The sequence below is a fragment of the Adiantum capillus-veneris genome, chromosome 9 (genome assembly GCF_014529385.1).
Source record: "Adiantum capillus-veneris isolate H3 chromosome 9, ASM1452938v2, whole genome shotgun sequence".
Classification (NCBI taxonomy): domain Eukaryota; kingdom Viridiplantae; phylum Streptophyta; class Polypodiopsida; order Polypodiales; family Pteridaceae; genus Adiantum; species Adiantum capillus-veneris.
The window spans coordinates 26,840,288-26,858,737 of NC_140939.1; the positions used below are offsets into that span (position 1 = coordinate 26,840,288).

The following is an 18,450-nucleotide window of genomic DNA, read 5'->3' on the forward strand; positions in this document are numbered from 1 at the left end:
CCCACGCCAAGCGGGTGTGTGGGTAGAGCTACCAAATGAGACCGCAATACTATTTATAGGACTTCTTAACCTCCCATCAACTAAGGGTGCGTTCACACGCAAGATTAGTTCACACGCCAAGATAGCTCAAGCGCCCATCTTGATGTCTCGGATGTAACAATTTCTTGTCTACGGTCGGTTATGTGATTATGCTATCACGTGGGCCAACTTCTTGGCAAACAAAGTGGCAAAAGTCTGTTCAGCTTCCATGTAACCATTAATTCGGCGCCCATCTGCCTCTACTACAACAATAAATCCGCTATCAAACTCTCCGAAATTCCCAGCTTTTCCCCAAAATCGAACTTGTGCGAATTGGCTATCACTTTCTAAAGGAGCTTGTCACTAAGAGTTTCACATCTTTGGAGTATGTTCCTATAGACCAATTGGGCAGATTTCCTCACCAAATCTATTCCAGGACCAAAGCAATGCACATTCTACATTGGATTGTCTCTCCACCCATAGTTGCCAATGCTGCCTAGCTTAGCTTGTTGAAGGGAGGATGCAGTTCAGTCAACAATCTAATCTACCCTTAAGGGGGGATGTTGAAATGTAATGGTGAATTAGATTCACCTAGATTTAGATCTAGTTAGATTCACCAACTTTAGTCCCCTACCCTAGATCAGTGGGATCTACTTCTCCTCGATCAGTCACCTAAAAGTAGTCCCAAATCACACCTACTTCATCCCTCATGTTGTACATAAACACATGGTACTCTGTCATTAATTCAATAGTGAATTCAATCTTGGTGTGTTTATTCTAGTACTTGTCTCAATCTTTATCATTTCTATCTTCTCTTTCAGTTATCTTTTTATTAGCGTCAAGGTTAAGTAGATAAGTTTCCACATATGGCTCTCCCAATCAAAGTTGTTCAAAAGGTCTACAATTTGGTGAACATCTTTAGACAAGAGCTCCATGCACCATCTCTCTTGAACCATCACCTTCATTGTGCCCTACCCATTGTTTGCGTCTTAAAGGTGCATTCGCCAATCCCTTTCTCCCCTTGCATGTACAAGCACCTTCACCTCCTCATTCCCTCTGTCAGTCCAGTTCCTTGACCTCTTCCTTGATTTCTTTGTAGTCTCTCCATCTCATGTACCTTCTCTTTGAGCTAAAAGAACTCTATTTGCATGTGCAACTGCAGCATTTCAGCCAATCACACGTCTTGTTGCCACACCTTTGTACTTCAATACAACCTTAAAAAAAACATCAAAATTCCTTTCAGCACAACCTTCAATAGGTCAGCAAGTATGATATCCTCTTTCTGCCTGAAAGTATATATCTCCAAAAATTCTCCAGCTCTCCACTTGTCGACAAGCAAACTTCACATGTAACACAGGTAGTAGCAAAGCGCAGTAAATCACAGCAGAGACATATGCTTACTCATTACAGTAGGCTTTGAAATTTGTTGCACTCTTTTCAAATCCTTCCTGCTCACAATCCTTGACGAGTTTTGCCAATTGTTGTGCCTGCAGTTTGAACATAATCCCCCATTAAGAGGTCAAAAGTTAAGAGTCCGAGGCCTACACAATTTTTATCTACAAAATCTAAGTAAGGTATACATACCTGCAGCAACAGGTCTTTTCTAGGAACAACCTCCTCATGCATCTTTGTACAGAACTCCCATGAACATATCTGTCTTGAAATGGTGAAAAGGTGACCAAAATGAAATTCAAGCACTTTTGCAAAATGCAAAACTCCGCATCCCAACACACCTTAAAGGAGCTACTGAAAGTAACACGCAGCCTGCCGTATCGTACAACCTACATCACTTCCACATGCTCAGCTATGATTAGCAAACTTTTAGAGGTCCTTTGTGTTCCAACTAATCTTCAAGCAATGAGGGACTCCTTACTCTCAGCTCTGGAAACTTGGACTCATGAACAGCCCTTGGAAACTCCAAAACTAGCCTTCCATTTGGGAGCATGTACCTCCTGCACACAAAAACCTTATTAGTTGAGATGATCATGTTCTTTTTATATGCATGCACCTGCCAGCGCTTACAGAAAAGAGATCAAATCTACAAAATATTTGCAACAAGAGTGAGCATTGTGCCGCATTAGATGCACATACCCTTCAGCAATGTCTAGAAACAATAGCTCATCCTCTAATCCACTTGCATACTTGATCTTGAAGAGCCTGGGAAGAACATCTGTGCTCGACTCTGTGAAACAACCAAGGTTGTCATTTGAGATCATTATCTCAAACAGTCAAAAAATTTTCATATAGCCATGTGCCAATGGCTGAGCTTTTACATTGGAGAACAGGTCAAAACAGACAGCGGCCATAATAAAAATACTAACCAAATCCCCGTCCTGGATGGACACCACATAGATTGCAAAACCAGTAGTCCTGTGTTCATTAAATAGATTCAGTCACAAAAGACTTCTATTACAGCTGAAATGAGATAATCTCTGCCCAAGACATGGATCTAACATGAGCACCACTTGAAAGCACATGCACACATTTGAAGTGGCTGACTTAAGCCGAATGTCCATCCCTATGGATTCAAATCACCTGTTGACCTGTTTGTTCAATGAACTTAATGAGCCCAGATCTTACAAGTTTTGGGTAGATCATTAGAGCTTTTACCTGATATAGCGTGCACACACAAACTTAAATGACAGACAGGACATCAGGCTCGCCATGTTCAAGAACCTTGTGAGGTACCATGACACACACAATGGCTAAACCGTGAGTTACAAGTCAAGCACACCTAGGAAACATTACTCGTGAGGTCTGAGAAGTTTTAGCAACTGGGTCAAAATGGTGCAAGACGGTACAATGAAAGCAAGCACTTCAGTTATAAACAATTAATAAAGATTGAAGCTGTTACCAACCATTGGAAAGAGGTTTTGTGCATGTCTACCCATCGGCATTGAATTGTAGCTTGACAAGCACCATCTTTTTGTTGCCCCAGGGACAAAGAACTCATTGACAAGGCTCTTCCAGAAAAGGATGTCATTGGCCTGTTGAATGAAATGTTTTTCATACAATTATAAACCAAGAAGGTGGGCAGAAAGCGAGTTATTATGTCAAAAGCAGCAGGCATTTCAAGCTCCAAAAAAAGTAAAAATTTACACAATTAAAATTTTGATTGGAGTAGCTAAGATAACAGAATGTCATTGATGCCACGTTTTGCCTTTTGCTGCACGGAAAGAAAGAACAAATGCTGTAGGGCAGTGTCTCGAGTTACAGAATCTTCGTACTTAAAAAAATATTCCATTCCCACCGAGTCCTAATTCAGACCAGAGCCAACCATAGAGATAGACAAGACCATTTCAACTGACAACAGGTTCTTGGCTAGTGCTTGAACCGCCTAGTTCACACGTTGTATATTACAGTATTGACAGGAAATATAAGTTGTGATGTAGGAATCATGTATAAACACTTTTTGCATACGACCTTCAGACAAGATAGGCTCACTCTGACAGTTTTAAAAATGCTAGTATAAAGGCTTGGCTTACTCTCACAACTAAAGACTTGCAATTGAAGAACATCAACGTGAGTAGATTTGACCCAGTTCGGCCCAACTCTGAAGAGCATTGGCACAGGTATTGTCGATATATTGTCTTAAATTGCTCCTAAGTGAAAGCAAGGACAACACGCGCAGGGTTGACCGTCAAAAGCGATAGGGCCATGGGGCCACTGCAAAACTCGGCCCATGTGAACCCTATTTAACATACAACACATTTTACATGCAGCATCGAACCACTTTGTGATTGAAGTAATATGTCGCTTTGATACAAACCTTGTTTTACCCTATGGGGAAAGACCATCCCACCACTAGCTAGGAGTTTACTGAAAGAAAACGTTCAGCTTAAATGGCATAACCTTCTTCTTAGCAAAATGCAGCAAGCATGGTCCTTGTTTTCACCTTGGCAATTGACTGTGTGTCATACAGTCATCAGCTGTCAATGAAGCTATCATTGCTAAACAAAGCTTAAGCCACATCCAGCAACCCAAACAAAAGCCAGCCACTTCTTTCCAATCATTTTACTTAACACCCCTGTGTCTTCAACGATCCAACCACATTTCAATCCCAAAGGCATTTCTTCAATCAACTTACAGGAGGTCTTTTTCGTTGCTCTTGAATATATCGCAGAAGGACCTGAATGCAACGAGCTGCAATTGTGCCAGGCATTGGCGTCTTCGCATTTGATTCATTGCTGTTTGCAGAGCTTAGGGAAGCTGCTGGTGAGGAGGGCTGCAAAACTTGAGGACCTCCAGCCTTCAAACCTTGAAAAGTGGGATTGAGAAGCCTTGGTTGCAGTTGAGCCATCATCTGCTGCGTGCCATTCAAGTGGAGCCCACGATTTCCTCCAGAGAGAGCCTGGTTTGCTCCTGATTGTATGGACTGAAAAGAGTTGTGCGTCAGCAGGGGCTGCTGGGATCCATTTTGCAATTGCCTAGCATGGAATGCTGCCTGCTGATTAGCTGCTTGTGCTTGAGCTTGAGCTTGATGTGCCTGGGCTTGGGCTTGGACCTGAGCTTGAGAAAGAGACTGAAACTGGGCAGAAGCTTGGGATTGAAGCAGCATCGAGAGTGGATGATTGTTTGACTGCTTAATCAGGGGCAGCATGATGTCAAAAGGTAGAAAAGATAGAGAAAAAGTGTTTTCATGATTCAAAGTTACAAAGTCCAGCGTATATACTCACATGAGACTGCAAAGAGCTGAGTTGATCTGAAGAACCTTGACTCTGCTGAGCATGGAACGCTAACTGTTGGGCAGACACATTTGCTGTTTGTCCTGAGAGACTCATGTACTTGTTTGAGAGCTGATTCTGTAAGGCCGACTGCGACAACTTCCCTTGCAACTGAAGAGCTAAGTTCCTAACAGCCTGCAAATTTTGTTCACTTTGCTCTTGTCCGAGTTGTGAACCAGCAGTAATAAGGCCTGCACTATTCTCACCACGCCCAGATTGAAAAAGCGTTTCTGATTGTAAGCCTTGATAGTTAGCGGCCGAAACATCACCACCCCTGACATTATACACCAGGTTCTGTGAGGAGCCCTGCTGTCCATGCATAATTTGAAACCCAGATCTGAGGCTGCCATTTCCAAGCCCTGCTTGATGGTTGCGGAATTCCAATGCTTGCATCTGCATGAACTGATTATCTTGCAAGCTTTCTTCGTGAGATGAAATGACACGTACATTGGGAGACGGCAAGCTTTCCGAGTGGGATTGCTGCTCAGCTCCATAAAATCCACCAGTCTCCCTAACATCTGGTTGCTGCCCCTGCTGATTATTTCCTTGCAGTTGGTGGGCAGCTCCCATGGGACCTTGAGCCAATGCACTCAATTGCTTTACCATTCCCTGCAACCGTGAATGCCTTGAAACCGTATCCCCGCCCTCATTTGAGCCTTTGTTAACAGCTCCTAGCACCCCATGATCAACTTGAGAAGTGGCCGACAGGCTGTTTTCAAATGAATTTAGCTTGGATTTGACATCTAGAGAGGTGGACTGATCGACTGAACTCTGAGTATGCATGCTTTGTCGCTGATTCAACAATGCACTCATGTGCTGTTGTTGCTGCGGCTGTTGATTTTGCTGTGCATTGCTAGCTCCACAGCTTGAATTTGTAGTCCCAGACCATTCATCTGCCGCATAAAACCCATTCATCGATTGCCCCTGGCCTTGCGAGCTTTCCATGGAGGATCCCATGTTGAATCCAAGGCTGTTGGGGAATGCTGAATCCATGAAAACTGAAGAAAAGTCCGAGTTCATCTGTGAAGAGAAGGATGGATTAAGACCGCACATGTCCATAGACGGGGATGAGCTGAAATTGGGGTCAAGAAGGAAGAGGTTCTCATTGCTGAGTGCAGACTGGGGGCTATATTGAAGCGAATTCGAAGGCATTGCCCCTCCACTATGTTGTCGCATGTCCATCATGATATCCCAGCACGAGACAGTACCTAATTGTAGAGTTAGTTGCAAAGCTTCTTCCCAAGCTTTAAGAAACTCGCTTCATGGATATAAACTGCATGTGCGCAAGCTCGCAGAGCTGTCGCATGTAGCTTTACTGGAATTTTCTTTAAACGCAGTTACACACAATGTGTTTGTGCTCAATCAAGTAGCAAGCCAGACAACTATGAGCAACGCTGTGTGACCACCATTCTTATCAGAAATGTAAATATGACATACCGCAATGGCGACACCCAGATGGCAAGAGCGTTGATGGGCTACTGCAGAGGTTTGAAGTCCGGAGGTAGTCTATTACGAGGACACAGATCTGGGAAAGCAGAGCCAGCCCTTTTACCCTCTTTCACTTGACCGGCATTCTTGTGTAACAACGGGAGAAGAGGAAACTCAAGCTTCAGCAAAAACAGGGGAAGCACAATCCCCTGCTGTAGCCGGAAAATTAGAAACAAAGTGAATGGAAACCTCCCGCAATAGCCAGAGCCTGTCAGTAAGCCTTTGATGACGAAAGAGAGAGAGGGAACTTTGACAACACCAGTTAAATGCCCGCCATAGCTCGGAGCTTGCGCTCGCGAGTTGTGAGAGAGTGTGTTCAGAGAGAAAGGACAGCGTGTTGATGTCCTTTTACAGTTGGACAAAAAGAGCTTGCAGTACAAAGCAAGAGGGTGTGATTGTAGCTACTTAAAAGTAGAGGGTGGCTCCCCCGCCATAGCCGGAGCAGTTGTTTGTGTGTGCGTGTGCGTGTGTGTATGTGGGTGTGTGTGTTTTTTTGGGGGATATGGGATGGCGTGAAAAATGCGAAGTCGGAGTTACAAGCAGGACTCAACGCCGCAATCACAGAAATGCAGGAGAGACACAGAGGCAGAAGAGCTAGCTGCGAGAAGAAGACCCAAGTACATTGGGCGGCGCTAAGAAAGAACGCATGGGGACCTTGGGGAAGAGAGAGAAAGAGAGCACCTGAGAGTCGAGGCGATTCAGGTGAACCTTAAAGACAGGAAGACTACATGTGTAAGCAGAGCTTATTTTGCCTGCATGAAAAAAAGAGAGAGAAAGAGAGGAGTGAAAGCGAATGTGCTGTCTGGAGACTGGACTCTGGTGTGAGAAAAATCCGAGAGAGAGAGAGAGAGAGAGGGGGGGGAGAGAGATTGAAGGCCTTCAGAACTTGCTTGCCGGACACTTCGCGCAGAGGTGGGAAACGCAGAATGCGCAGATCCCAAAAAGCGAGGAGAGGAGCACTGGAGCAGCAGCCTCCCTTCAGACAAGGATGCGATAAATCCTATTGCTGCCTTAAGCCTACGTTCTCTCTCTCTCTGACTCTCTCCTCTCTCTCAATATACCCCTGCAGGCTGTCACCTGTCTCCCTCGCTCTTTTTGCCCCACCTAACCTAACCTCCCTTGTCCCTTAACCCTGATTAGACCACACGTGACTAGACTAAAAAGATTTTATCACCCCCTGCTCACCCACAGTTTCATTCCCCCCATTCGACCTTTTCAAGTTGCAGGTCGCTTTACACACCCCAAATACAATTGGCCACAAGAGCTCGTTCATTGTGTGCCTTAGAGCCTTGTCTCGCTAGTGGGGAAGTTCCATTCATGCATGCACCATAAAAGCCAATTGTGGTTAGACTACCATTTTGGTTCATCATATTTTCCTTGTGATTGGTGGTGAATTGCGTAGTATTTTGTCCATGAATTCATTGGAAATGATGTTATAAAGCCAATTATGATCAGGCTACCATTTTGGTTCATCATATTTTCCTTGTGATTGGTGGTGAATTGCGTAGTAGTTTGTCCCTAAATTCATTGGAAATGATGTTTCACATGTTTTCCTCATTATTGGTTGTGAATGGTGTTGTTTTCTATCCCCGAAATCTTTGGTAATTAGCATGCAATATTTTTGAGGCTCGACAAACTTGTGAAAGCTTGTAGCTAGTTGGTTTCATGCGTTGTAAAATCTTGTTTGAAGGTGGCACCTCCGTGTTGCGCTTGGAATGCACTGGTTGCCCCCTTAAGGGCCACAACTATTCTACAGAACCTCTTTCGTGAGTGTTTGTAGTGCAACTAGCGTCCCATGCGTTGGGGAAATGAGGCCCTTTGTTAGCATTTATGCTTTGGAATAGCAAAGCCTTGCATGCTCGCAAGTGGGTCACACAAGGCTCAATGTACTTGTACGCTATAAACGTGCTTATCTTCTTCCCTTACATGTGCACAACGCAAAAATTCTTAGTTCTGTGAGAGTTTTGCAATGAATTGCAAAGAGGTAAGCTTAGGTATTTAACATCAATGATTAACTAATCCATAAGCCTCATGTTACCAGCAACATTGCATTACTTTGAGAGTCTATGGAAAATTGGCGTAGTGTTGAAATATCAATCTCAACACACAGTACACCTAGATGACCTCATCTACATTTATCACTGGCACAAGGTAAGTGGGCACGAGGATTGTCACTAGTGGTACTATAGGTGGACTTCATGATATGGTCTACCTACCAAGTCAATCTTGTCAGCTCGCTCACTAGTAGTTTCAGATTGATCTATTGTACATAGTTCTTATTATGCTCTATTTTCCACTTATGTTTTTGTAAATCTTATCATCATTTTAAGCGGTGAAGAAGAAGAAGAAGCTTTATGCTTCCACTAAACTATGTGCTCTTTTGCTTATGTGTGCGTGTGCTTGCAAGAGTTCGATCTCTCTTTTTCTCCATCTATTTACATCATATTAGAGGCTCGTTGTGGCTAAGGACACCCATCTCACTAACCGTACTAATGTTATCCATTCTTTTTATCATATAGAACAACAAGGAGTAGCAAGGGATTCCAATCTTCATTGAGAGCTCCACCCAAACCTCTTTATGTTCTCCTTCCTTGCATAGTACGATGTCATGTCGTGGCAACAGATGCCATGGTCATAGTCATGTACATACCCCGGGAGATTCACTATTATTAATGGGGGATGTCACCTGCGTGAGAAACCCCCCTATGTACGGTATCTTACATGCTAACCTACCCCCCTACATACAAACAAAATACGGACGTTCTCGCAATGAGTCATCCCCCCTCATACGAATTTTGTACAGAATGTCATGACGAAAAAACAACGTTTTAACAAATCAAAAATCCGGTTAAGGAAACGAGTAAATGTAAACAAACTTTAAGTACCTCATTTGTCTCCTTGAAAGTATCAAGTTCCTTGCCTACTAGATCTGCCATTGCTTGCACATATCCTTCCCTTTGATACCACAAGGGAATCATCGAATGCTGCAAAGATGCAAGGTATTGATCTTTCCTGCAAGTTATTGGGAGTTATTATCTCCTTTACATGTGTACTACATAAAAGTTTTGGGAAAAGCAAAACCTAAAAAATTCTTCCAAAAGACGAAGGCTCGAACCACTTGTTGAGATAGAAAGCTGAGGATAAAGAGGTAATATGACAAGCCTTGTGATTTGATCTCTTTTTAACTGCATAAGAAAATCTTACTTTAGGTAAAAAAACAACACCAATACAGTTTAAGCAAATCACATCTCCCATATGGCTTTAGGGAGGGGAGTGATGAAGTGTAATTGTGGAACTAAAATTCCACGGCATAACAGGCCAAAACTGCTAGCAAAGTCCAAGAACTAGAAAAGGATGAAAAGGCATACCTGCTCAAGTGCCTCTTCTATAAAAGGATGCCAGTACCTCATTCCAATGTATCCTTTTGCCGAAACGTTCTTTTCTAGTAAAGCCACGGATTATTTAAACACTTTAAACACCTTATAAAGCTCACTATCTGCACCTGATAAAAAATATACACTCATGTTTCCCAACTAAAATAACCCTAATTACAGAAACAATAGGTTTAAGAGGCATTTATGCCCTGTGTACAATCAAAGGGCTGCCCTATGAGTCCTTGAATCATCATGGAATAATGCCATTTTCCACATCACAGAAGTCATGTTGGTCACCCACACAAAAATCATGTGTAATAACCATGAATTGTCTAGCTCGTGTTCGTCACAAATACATGTTGTCATGCCAAGGGTAGGACTATAGGAGGGCACAACCCTGGCCAAGGGCCGATGGATACACATGCGATACAGGGGCTATATATAGCTATGAGTCAGAGGGCCAAGGGCCTATATATGGGTATGGTTGGGTGATTATTGGCATGTCTATCTCCCTATGCCCTTTCACTGGTATCAGAGCTAGGGGAGAGGAAGGCCATGGAGGGGGGAAGGAGAAGGGTCGGCTTGCTTTTTGCATGGCTTATTGCATGTCTCCTCTCTCTCTCTCTCTCTCTCTCTCTCTCTCTCTCTCTCTCTCTCTCTCTCTCTCTCTCTCTCTCTCTCTCTCTCTCTCTCTCTCTCTCTCTCTCTCTCTCCCACACGAAGTTCCATGGAAACGGGCATGGGCAACAGCCCTTGACAGGAGCAGTAGCCAAGGTCGAAGACGACCGTGTGCAGGGCCGCTAAGGCGGGAGGGAGCAAGGCTTCAACCTCCACCAAATCAAGCAACAAGGGGCTCTTCGACGGCGCCCTCACCAGCACAACAAGTTTCATCACCTTGCCGAAGCCTGGAAGGCAACTTGGAAGACGCTAGGTCTCCAGCTCTCGTCGGCGCTGCAGACAGTTTCCGCCATCGCTGAGGTAAGGTTTTTTTCTCTCTTATTTTTTATTTTTTTTGAAATTCTGGCCAAGGTTGCTTGGGCACCCATGAGGTACCCTAGGGGGCCGTCCCACGAGTGCCCCTCCCATCAGAGGCTTGCATGGCCTGCATGTCGATACTCACGTACAAGCATGAGGAGCCATGGCGATTGCATGGGAAATGAATTACAATTACAGAATGTCCGAGGCCTAGCTGCATTTGCAGACATTCCGAAATGTGTCAGCATGACCAGCGCGATGGTTTGTCGATCATCATCACAATCTGACATGCACGGCATGTCTTGGAAGTTAGGCCAGATGTGTTTGGTTAATGAGAGTTTGCACTACATTTTTCGGCAACAGAAAAAAATTTCAAGTATGCTTTGTCGATACCTCCAGATGCTCTTGCTTCCTTGTTATCTGCATAACTTGATCTATCATTATTGCCGTATCTCTACATAAAGTCATGTTTGAGACTCGCATGATGCACTTTATGTACAAGCACAGCTTGTGTCGGTTTGATCCATTGATATTTTGTTGCATACATTGTCCGTAGAAGTCCACAGATTTCCTTACAACTTCGAATCAAGCACGGCTTGACTCCCAACCATATTGAGCCGGAGCTTGACTCCTCAGCAGTTCCATTTTGATGCAACAGCATAGCAAATTGGCAATGTTTTAGTATCTCAAGGAGATTAGCACTGCTTGTTGAATGGCTTGATACAAGGTGCTATGTGTTTGGCATGGCCAACTACTTCTCACCACTTCTAAAAGTCCACGGAGATACTTAATCTACAACACTAGTAGCCCATATCAACCAAAAGTGTTTGACAAGGTCGATCTCCGTATGTCGATAGTAGCATCTATTAGCTACAAGCACAAAAGTATTTATGTGAAGCAAGGCTTTATTTGGGCATCTGGCATTGTGAATGCTCACGTTTGGCATATGCTATGAGCGTACAAACTTGGCAAGGATTTGGCAATATAATTGAACGTTTTTTCAAAACGTACAAGACAATTCTCTTTCGCGCACCAGATAGGACTATGACCTGCATTTGAGTGAGTTTTTTCTTAACATCCCAAGACAACTGGTTACAACAGAACGACCAGGTTAGATAATTTTAAGTTTTCTTGTATTTTTCCATGTTTTCACGTTTACTTTGGAAACTGTTGTTGTTGTGCAAAGCAAAGTGCTTTGACAGTTTCACGTGAAGCATGGCTTCTACCGTGTGCCACGACACAGCCCATTGACTTCAAATCAAGGGCATTGGCACCCAAGTTTGGGAACTGGTACAATAGGAATTCCATCTCACCAAATCTCTACAAGTATAGACTGTGCAAGGCACTTATGGTTTCGGCTCTCATGTTTGTAGTCGTCATAATCTCCAAGGGCATACAATTCTGCATTCAAGGCATGCTAACTAGGTGGCATGAATTCCACCACCTCATGAAATACGCTTCCGCTATCCCACTCGCAACTCTGTCAAGGACAAGATAGGTTCGGGATTGTTTAACATGATTTTTGGGTTGCTGTCAACACACACCAAAATCAAAAGGAACCTAAATCTAGTACTTCTTTCACAAGCAAAGTGCCATTTTTAAAGTCATTTTAAAAAAAAATTCACGACCCCATAGATGGTAAGTGGGTCAAGCTGTGGCTTGTGTTTTCTGTTACCTCTCTCGATGAGAGTGTTATACAGGCAGATTGTTGCATGCTTATAGGATAAGCTGCAAGTCAGGCATAAGATGTGTAAGAGCACACAAATTGGGCACACACTCTAGAAATTTATGGAAAGTTCCTCAGCCCAGTATGCTCTTCTTAACTCTCCTTATTTCTCTCTCTCTTTTGAAGAATAAGGAAAACTTTCTAAGAAGCTCTTTGATACATGTTTTGCTTGTGAGTCAGTTTGAGCCAAGGTGCTCTAATGCTCAGCTAGAACTTGGCCAAGATGCCATTCACATTAGTCTTCATTGGTTCATCGATTGAACACTAATTACCATAAGGGCTATGAGCCACACACAGGCTGGCTAAGAGCCATTGTTAGATCTTGGGTAAGACCCAACTATTGGCATTCCTTGGGTGATTGTTCTTAAGATCAAACAGATCTGCCCAGTAGAGTACACATCGAATACATCGACATTAATGGACAAGCAAGATTCTTATCATTACAGATGTTTAGGGTGTCATTTTTGCACTACGTGTTTTTAGTGCAGTGCTCAAGTTGAGTTTTGATAATCTTAAACTCACATATGCTGATCTATACCATGGAGTCTAGAGGCAGCAAAAAGTTGAGACAACAGGGTTGTCCATAAGATCTAGGCATTTCACTTGTGTGGATCTCCTGCTCTCTCTATAGCACTACGAGTGTCTATGGAAGCACAATTTTGGGGTAAGACCCAGTGGGTGATTACTAAATCACTCCATAGGCATTGAGGATCATAGTTTGATCTATTCCCGTCATACTTTCAAGTAAAGAATTCCGCAATCTACCACGCGTTGGTGGATAAATTCAGTTTTTTCAGTCGATTCCAATCATTTTGTACATTGTTGACTATGTTAGTTACCATTAACTGCTACTTGTGCAATTTCTCTCACAGGTCAGGCCAAGGGGTTTGACTACAGAGATTCTAACCAACGAGTTTGGATTGCAAAGGTAACATCCAGGCTTTCCATTGCAATGTTTCTTATTTTTCATTTTTCCATTAGTGCTCCTATGCATTTGAACACGGGTAAGTGAACTTTAAGTTCAACCTTCAGGTACGCATCTAATTTGGTTTTTTTTTTTTCCACGTCGGATGCGCACACTATGTTATCATCCAATTTTGCTCTTAAGAGAATTGACACGGTCGTGTAAGAGCCAAGCCATTTGGGTTGTACTGTCCAAAATCAATTTCTGCATTATGCAGTTATAGACCCACTTGTAGGGTTTAGTTAGCACGTGTTGTCACATGGGTTACTACATGGTCTAGGGACTCACGGAGTTTGGTTTAGCCAGTGTGGAGCAAGGTTGATGAGGGTCCCTCTCACTCCTGTCGTCGAGTGTTTGCAGTTAGCTCCACACACATGTACATCTTGTACTTGTAGGATGTTCTTTTTTTTGTCATCCTTAGTTGAGACATATTCCACATGTGGCGAATATGAGTCTCTGGGACTGACACTGGCACCCACTATTTCAAATATGTGTCACGATAAAGTCCCTAGGTGCTGGTCACATTTGTTTTCTAGACCATTTACAGCACGACGTATCAGGAGCAATTTCGATGGCCAAAAATTCTCATATACTTAGAATGACTTGTTCAGGTACAAGTAGTACTAAACAACATTACAGATGGTTGTTTATACATATAGCAAGGCTCTGAGTTGTTAATGAAATAGTTTCATTGTTTGTCCTTAGAAGTGATTAATGTTTCATCTTCTATTATGGTTCAAACATTTTAGCAAGGCTTGAAAATGATTGCCACTGAAAGTATTTAGTTTCTTTTCGGAATTATTTACATTCCTCTTTACTGTGTGCTACGATCACATTCGCCATAAGTATTGGCAAGGATGATCATGGCGGATCTGTTTTTTGCTAAATGCATGCACACTAGGTGTTATGGGTCCTAGTGTTTAGCAAAGGCCGATTTTTGAGCGGCATGCATATTCATAACATTAGTTGCTTATGAAGCATTTTGCACTCCATGTGCAGTATCTCGCTAAGTTTACTTTTTGGTCTACCAATCACCAATAGAGGTCATGGCTTGGTTTGGGTGCTTGTGGATTTTTCAAGTTAACCACGATGGTTATTCAGCCAATTGTTGATTCCTCAACAATGTTGTATGATATTGTGATCCCCGTTTACCAGCCATCTGGAAAGACTCTTTGTAAACCGTGGGGGAAACACACCTCAATACTGTCAGTTATCCAAGGGGATAGGAAAATTACAAAGTGTAATCTTGTGCTAAAGGATATGCAAAGTGCGTACATTAGCACCAAGCAATCCAATTAATAAGCATTTATTGCTCTACTTGGAGTTTGCTTACCATCGATAAAGCATGTTTGCGATTAGGTTTAGTCTCTTCATGTTTAAATCAGGTTCTCAATCTTGAACACTAGCTATGGTGGGGTTGTTTACTGATCAAATTTGAGAACAAGTCAAGGACTTACACTTGGCTGATGAGTTATGTCAGCAAGTTACTTTCATGGAAAGTGAAAAGCAGTCCTCTTTCATGTACATCTTTGTTGTGATAACTCGTTTAAGCATGCTCATGTGCATTCTAAATGGAGTCTACACACTAGATGGTTGCAAATGGACAACAATGTGCAAAATCAAGATGTTATTTTTTATTTCATGGAACCTCCTACTGCACCGTGTTTTGATCAAACAAACACCTGGATCCATAAAGGATACCACTCTGGAAAACATTAGTGTTCTTATGAAGATCCTACCACTTGTTTTCGCGGACAAAAACGCTTCTCCAAGGGGGGAGTAATGTCACGCCAAGGGTAGGACTATAGGAGGGCACAGCCCTCGCCAAGGGCCGATGAATACACATGTGGTACAGGGGCTATATATAGTTAAGAGCCAGAGGGCCAAGGGCCTATATATACGTATGGTTGGGTGGTTATTGGCATGTCTATCTCCCTATGCCCTTTCACATGCAATGGCGAGATAAGGGATATCTGAATTGACTATTTAGAAGCAATAGAGGTAGAAAAATTACTTTAACTCGAAGCTTTAAAATCAACAAACATAAGCAAATTGTCAAACAATATTGAAAAAATACAAATGCATAAACAAATTTCCTTGACTTGTACAAATGCATAAACAAATTTTCTTGACTAGTGAAAGTACGACTAAAACTGTGCAAGCAAGCGCATGCAGCGTGCATGTGCATGCACAAGCACATATAATGCATGCATGTGTCCATGAATGGGAAAAAAACATCCTCACATGCATACATACATCCATCTGCACTATTCATATAACCCATCATGTGATATTGACCAAGAAAACTCTTCAATCAACACTAAAGGAACAGGCAAAGTTACACTACCTCAAAACTTAAACTCCTTGCTAACAAGCATTAGTCAAACATAGCCAAAGAAAAATCTTGAAAACATATGGCATATTACGGTTTCCAACTTCATTTATATAAGATGAGATAATAAGTTGCCAAAGCTAAAAGACGACATGTTCAATGTAACAAATAGAACTGTTAGAAGACTCAAAAAGCTCCAAGTAACAATTGCTAAAGGTATTGTAAGACATTATCCACACTTAAAAAGTTGAGATCAACAAGTCACAGCAAGTATTCGTACCTGATCCTCAGTTATTCTTTGCAGAGGTGATCCTCCACCAATGGCAGCATATCCCTTTTTGCTTTAAGAGCTCGTACAAGTGATATGAATTTTGCAAGAGGTTGTTGAAAAACTTTTAACAGCCTTGGAAGCTGAATATGTCTTAATACATAGCAATAGAACATTCACAAAAGTTGCACTGAAAAAATAGTAAAATGTAACTGACTATTCACACAGAGAATAAGCTGGAATTATTCACTCAGGATACAGCACAAAGAGGGATTGGGAACCCATGTTTGCACGTATATATCCACACCTTCTTACGATACATGGTTGCACCATGATATATGTGCCAAACATCCCACTTTTGAATATGCATATAAATAACCCATGAAAGCTCCTTGAACTATATCAATCTAGGGTACCATACAAAAACAGTCACAAATGAAGAATGGCTTGAAGCTTATTGGATCTGCAAAACGATTGTATAAAAATGGATGCACGTCGTTTCTGTCATACTGGAAGGCCTCTCTTATTTGCCTTCCTTCCCTCCTTACCTCTCGAGGCTGATGTGCCCCTCCCACCTGGAACTCCTCCTTCCTCGTGAGCCTGCACCGCAGCTCCCCCTACCACTCACAAGGCTACACCTACAGAGAAGATCTCGAGCTTCATCACCACTACACACATCCTCGGACAAGACGGGAGAGAGAGAGAGAGAGAGAGAGAGAGAGAGAGAGAGAGAGAGAGAGAGAGAGAGAGAGAGAGAGAGAGAGAGAGAGATGCCCTAGCTGTGTGATGCGCAGGGCTAGAAAAATAACCGAAGAAAATAAGGGCAAGCTTGAAATTCTCTCGGTTTTTAGGTTAAAATTTAAAGCTTTTTGCCGATAATTACACTAAAAATTGTGAAAACTTCCCGGTTTTCTTCAAAGCAAGCTCAAAATCTAACCAGGATTTTAGGATTTTAGCCGGTTAAAATACATTGGACCCCGGTTCTTTTCTAACATTGGTCCACAGAGAGAGAGAGAGAGAGAGAGAGAGAGAGAGAGAGAGAGAGAGAGAGAGAGAGAGAGAGAGAGAGAGAGAGAGAGAGAGAGAGAGAGAGAGGAGCATGGCCTCCACATCGCCTGCCTCTAGAGTCCCCCTTTTCACTCTTTTAAGGCCCAGTTCAGACCGCGCGGTGGAAGAAAGTAAACTTTTCTGCAGCTTCCGGGCGGAAGATGTAAGCACCTATGGATTCCACCCTCCAACGATTTACATAGAGCGGTGGTAGAGAGGGAGCGAGCAGCCTGCGTGGAGTGCAATAATTGGCCTGAGGGACTGCTGTCATGGTGGAAGAGGCGTTCTTCCCGGGGGGGTTCGGAAGATCAATTTGGGGGGGTGGAAGAGAAGAGGCCCCCTTTTTCCATGACGTGGAGGAACTTTTTGTTACCTCCACCGCCCTATGTGAACGGGGCAAGCCACATGACAATTTTTCATTGGTCCAAGCTAAACTAAAACATTTCCACCGGGCTGATGTGAACCCAGCCTAAAACTTCCTGGGAATCTTCTTACGATTCTCAATATTTAAGCATTTTCCCCAGCTGGGTACCCCCTACTGGGCCACCCAGATTCAAAAGTAAAACTCCCACACGTTCCGTGCCTTCTAGGTTAAGCCCATTTGAATGTTTCCCTTGTACATTTGCCATGGGTGACAAAAACTGAGAGCTATCTTTCTCTTTTGATGCATCATCTAAGGAAAGTGAGTCAGTTAAACAAGTTTCGCTTCTCCCTTCTTTTCCTTTGCAAGGCATAGTCCTCCTTCCTCTACTTACACACACACACATACACACACACACACACACACACACACACACACACACGCACACATACACGCACACACACACACACACACATATCATGTACCAAACTCAAACGTTTCTATTCATTCTAACTTTTGCAAACAATGTGTAATAGAGTATTAGAACTATAAAATAAAGGCAAACTTCAAAGTCTCCTGTTTTAGGTCAAAATTTGAAGCTTTTGCTAAAAGCGCTTCTGGTTCACTTTAAGAAAAGCTTGCAATCAAGCTAGGTTACTAGAATTCAAAGGATCAAAGCCAAAACTCTTGAAAAGAAAATTGAATAAACAATCTAAATAACTCTTGAAGATAACAATAAATAAAATGAAGGTGCAGATGTGGAGACAAAGCTATGCATATGGTGATATTGATGATGATGATGTTGTTGAAGAGGCTAATGAGGATCTGAATGTCCAAGACATTGATGCCTAGTGGCTACATAGAAATAGGGTTAGTCAACTTTATGGTAGCATCAACCCCAACAAATCTAGAAGCTTGTTCAATAAGTCTTAAAGATGTTAGCTAAGGGAGAGATGTTAGCTAAGGGAGAGGACCGGGAGGTACCATATCTTCTCATTGGTATAGCTATCTTAGTTTGCTAGTGGAGTGAATTAACTCTTTGAAATACCAATAACAACACCATCATGTGAAAGATTCTTTAATTGGCTTGTTAGGGCATGTGTCTTATGGTATAAGCACTTAATATCCCCCCCCAGGTCCCCCCCTCCCTTATGCATACAGTACAAGCATGAA

The 18,450-nt window shown here is 42.6% G+C and overlaps 1 protein-coding gene and 1 pseudogene across 3 annotated transcripts in view; both read right to left on the minus strand.

Annotated features, from left to right (window-relative positions):
- The window catches only part of LOC147450262 (uncharacterized), a 59,488-nt gene extending 52,233 nt beyond the window's left edge, over nt 1–7,255 (minus strand). Inside the window, exons 1-10 of one of the 3 annotated variants that reach the window (XM_086519540.1) lie at nt 6,180–7,255; nt 4,695–5,904; nt 4,106–4,597; nt 2,877–3,005; nt 2,340–2,388; nt 2,110–2,200; nt 1,892–1,970; nt 1,752–1,799; nt 1,603–1,671; nt 1,420–1,505 (exon numbers count right to left, since the gene is read on the minus strand). In XM_086519540.1, coding sequence (XP_086375666.1) covers nt 1,420–1,505; nt 1,603–1,671; nt 1,752–1,799; nt 1,892–1,970; nt 2,110–2,200; nt 2,340–2,388; nt 2,877–3,005; nt 4,106–4,597; nt 4,695–5,894 — 2,243 coding nt within the window. In that variant the 5' untranslated portion in view covers nt 5,895–5,904; nt 6,180–7,255. Of the gene's footprint in view, nt 1–1,419; nt 1,506–1,602; nt 1,672–1,751; nt 1,800–1,891; nt 1,971–2,109; nt 2,201–2,339; nt 2,389–2,876; nt 3,006–4,105; nt 4,598–4,694 lie in introns of all 3 variants that reach the window. The other 2 variants (XM_086519539.1, XM_086519538.1) reach the window with 2 other exon arrangements.
- Nucleotides 7,256–9,058: 1,803 nt separating this feature from the next.
- Nucleotides 9,059–17,683, minus strand: LOC147450263 (ferrochelatase-2, chloroplastic-like; annotated as a pseudogene).
- Nucleotides 17,684–18,450: the final 767 nt, after the last annotated feature.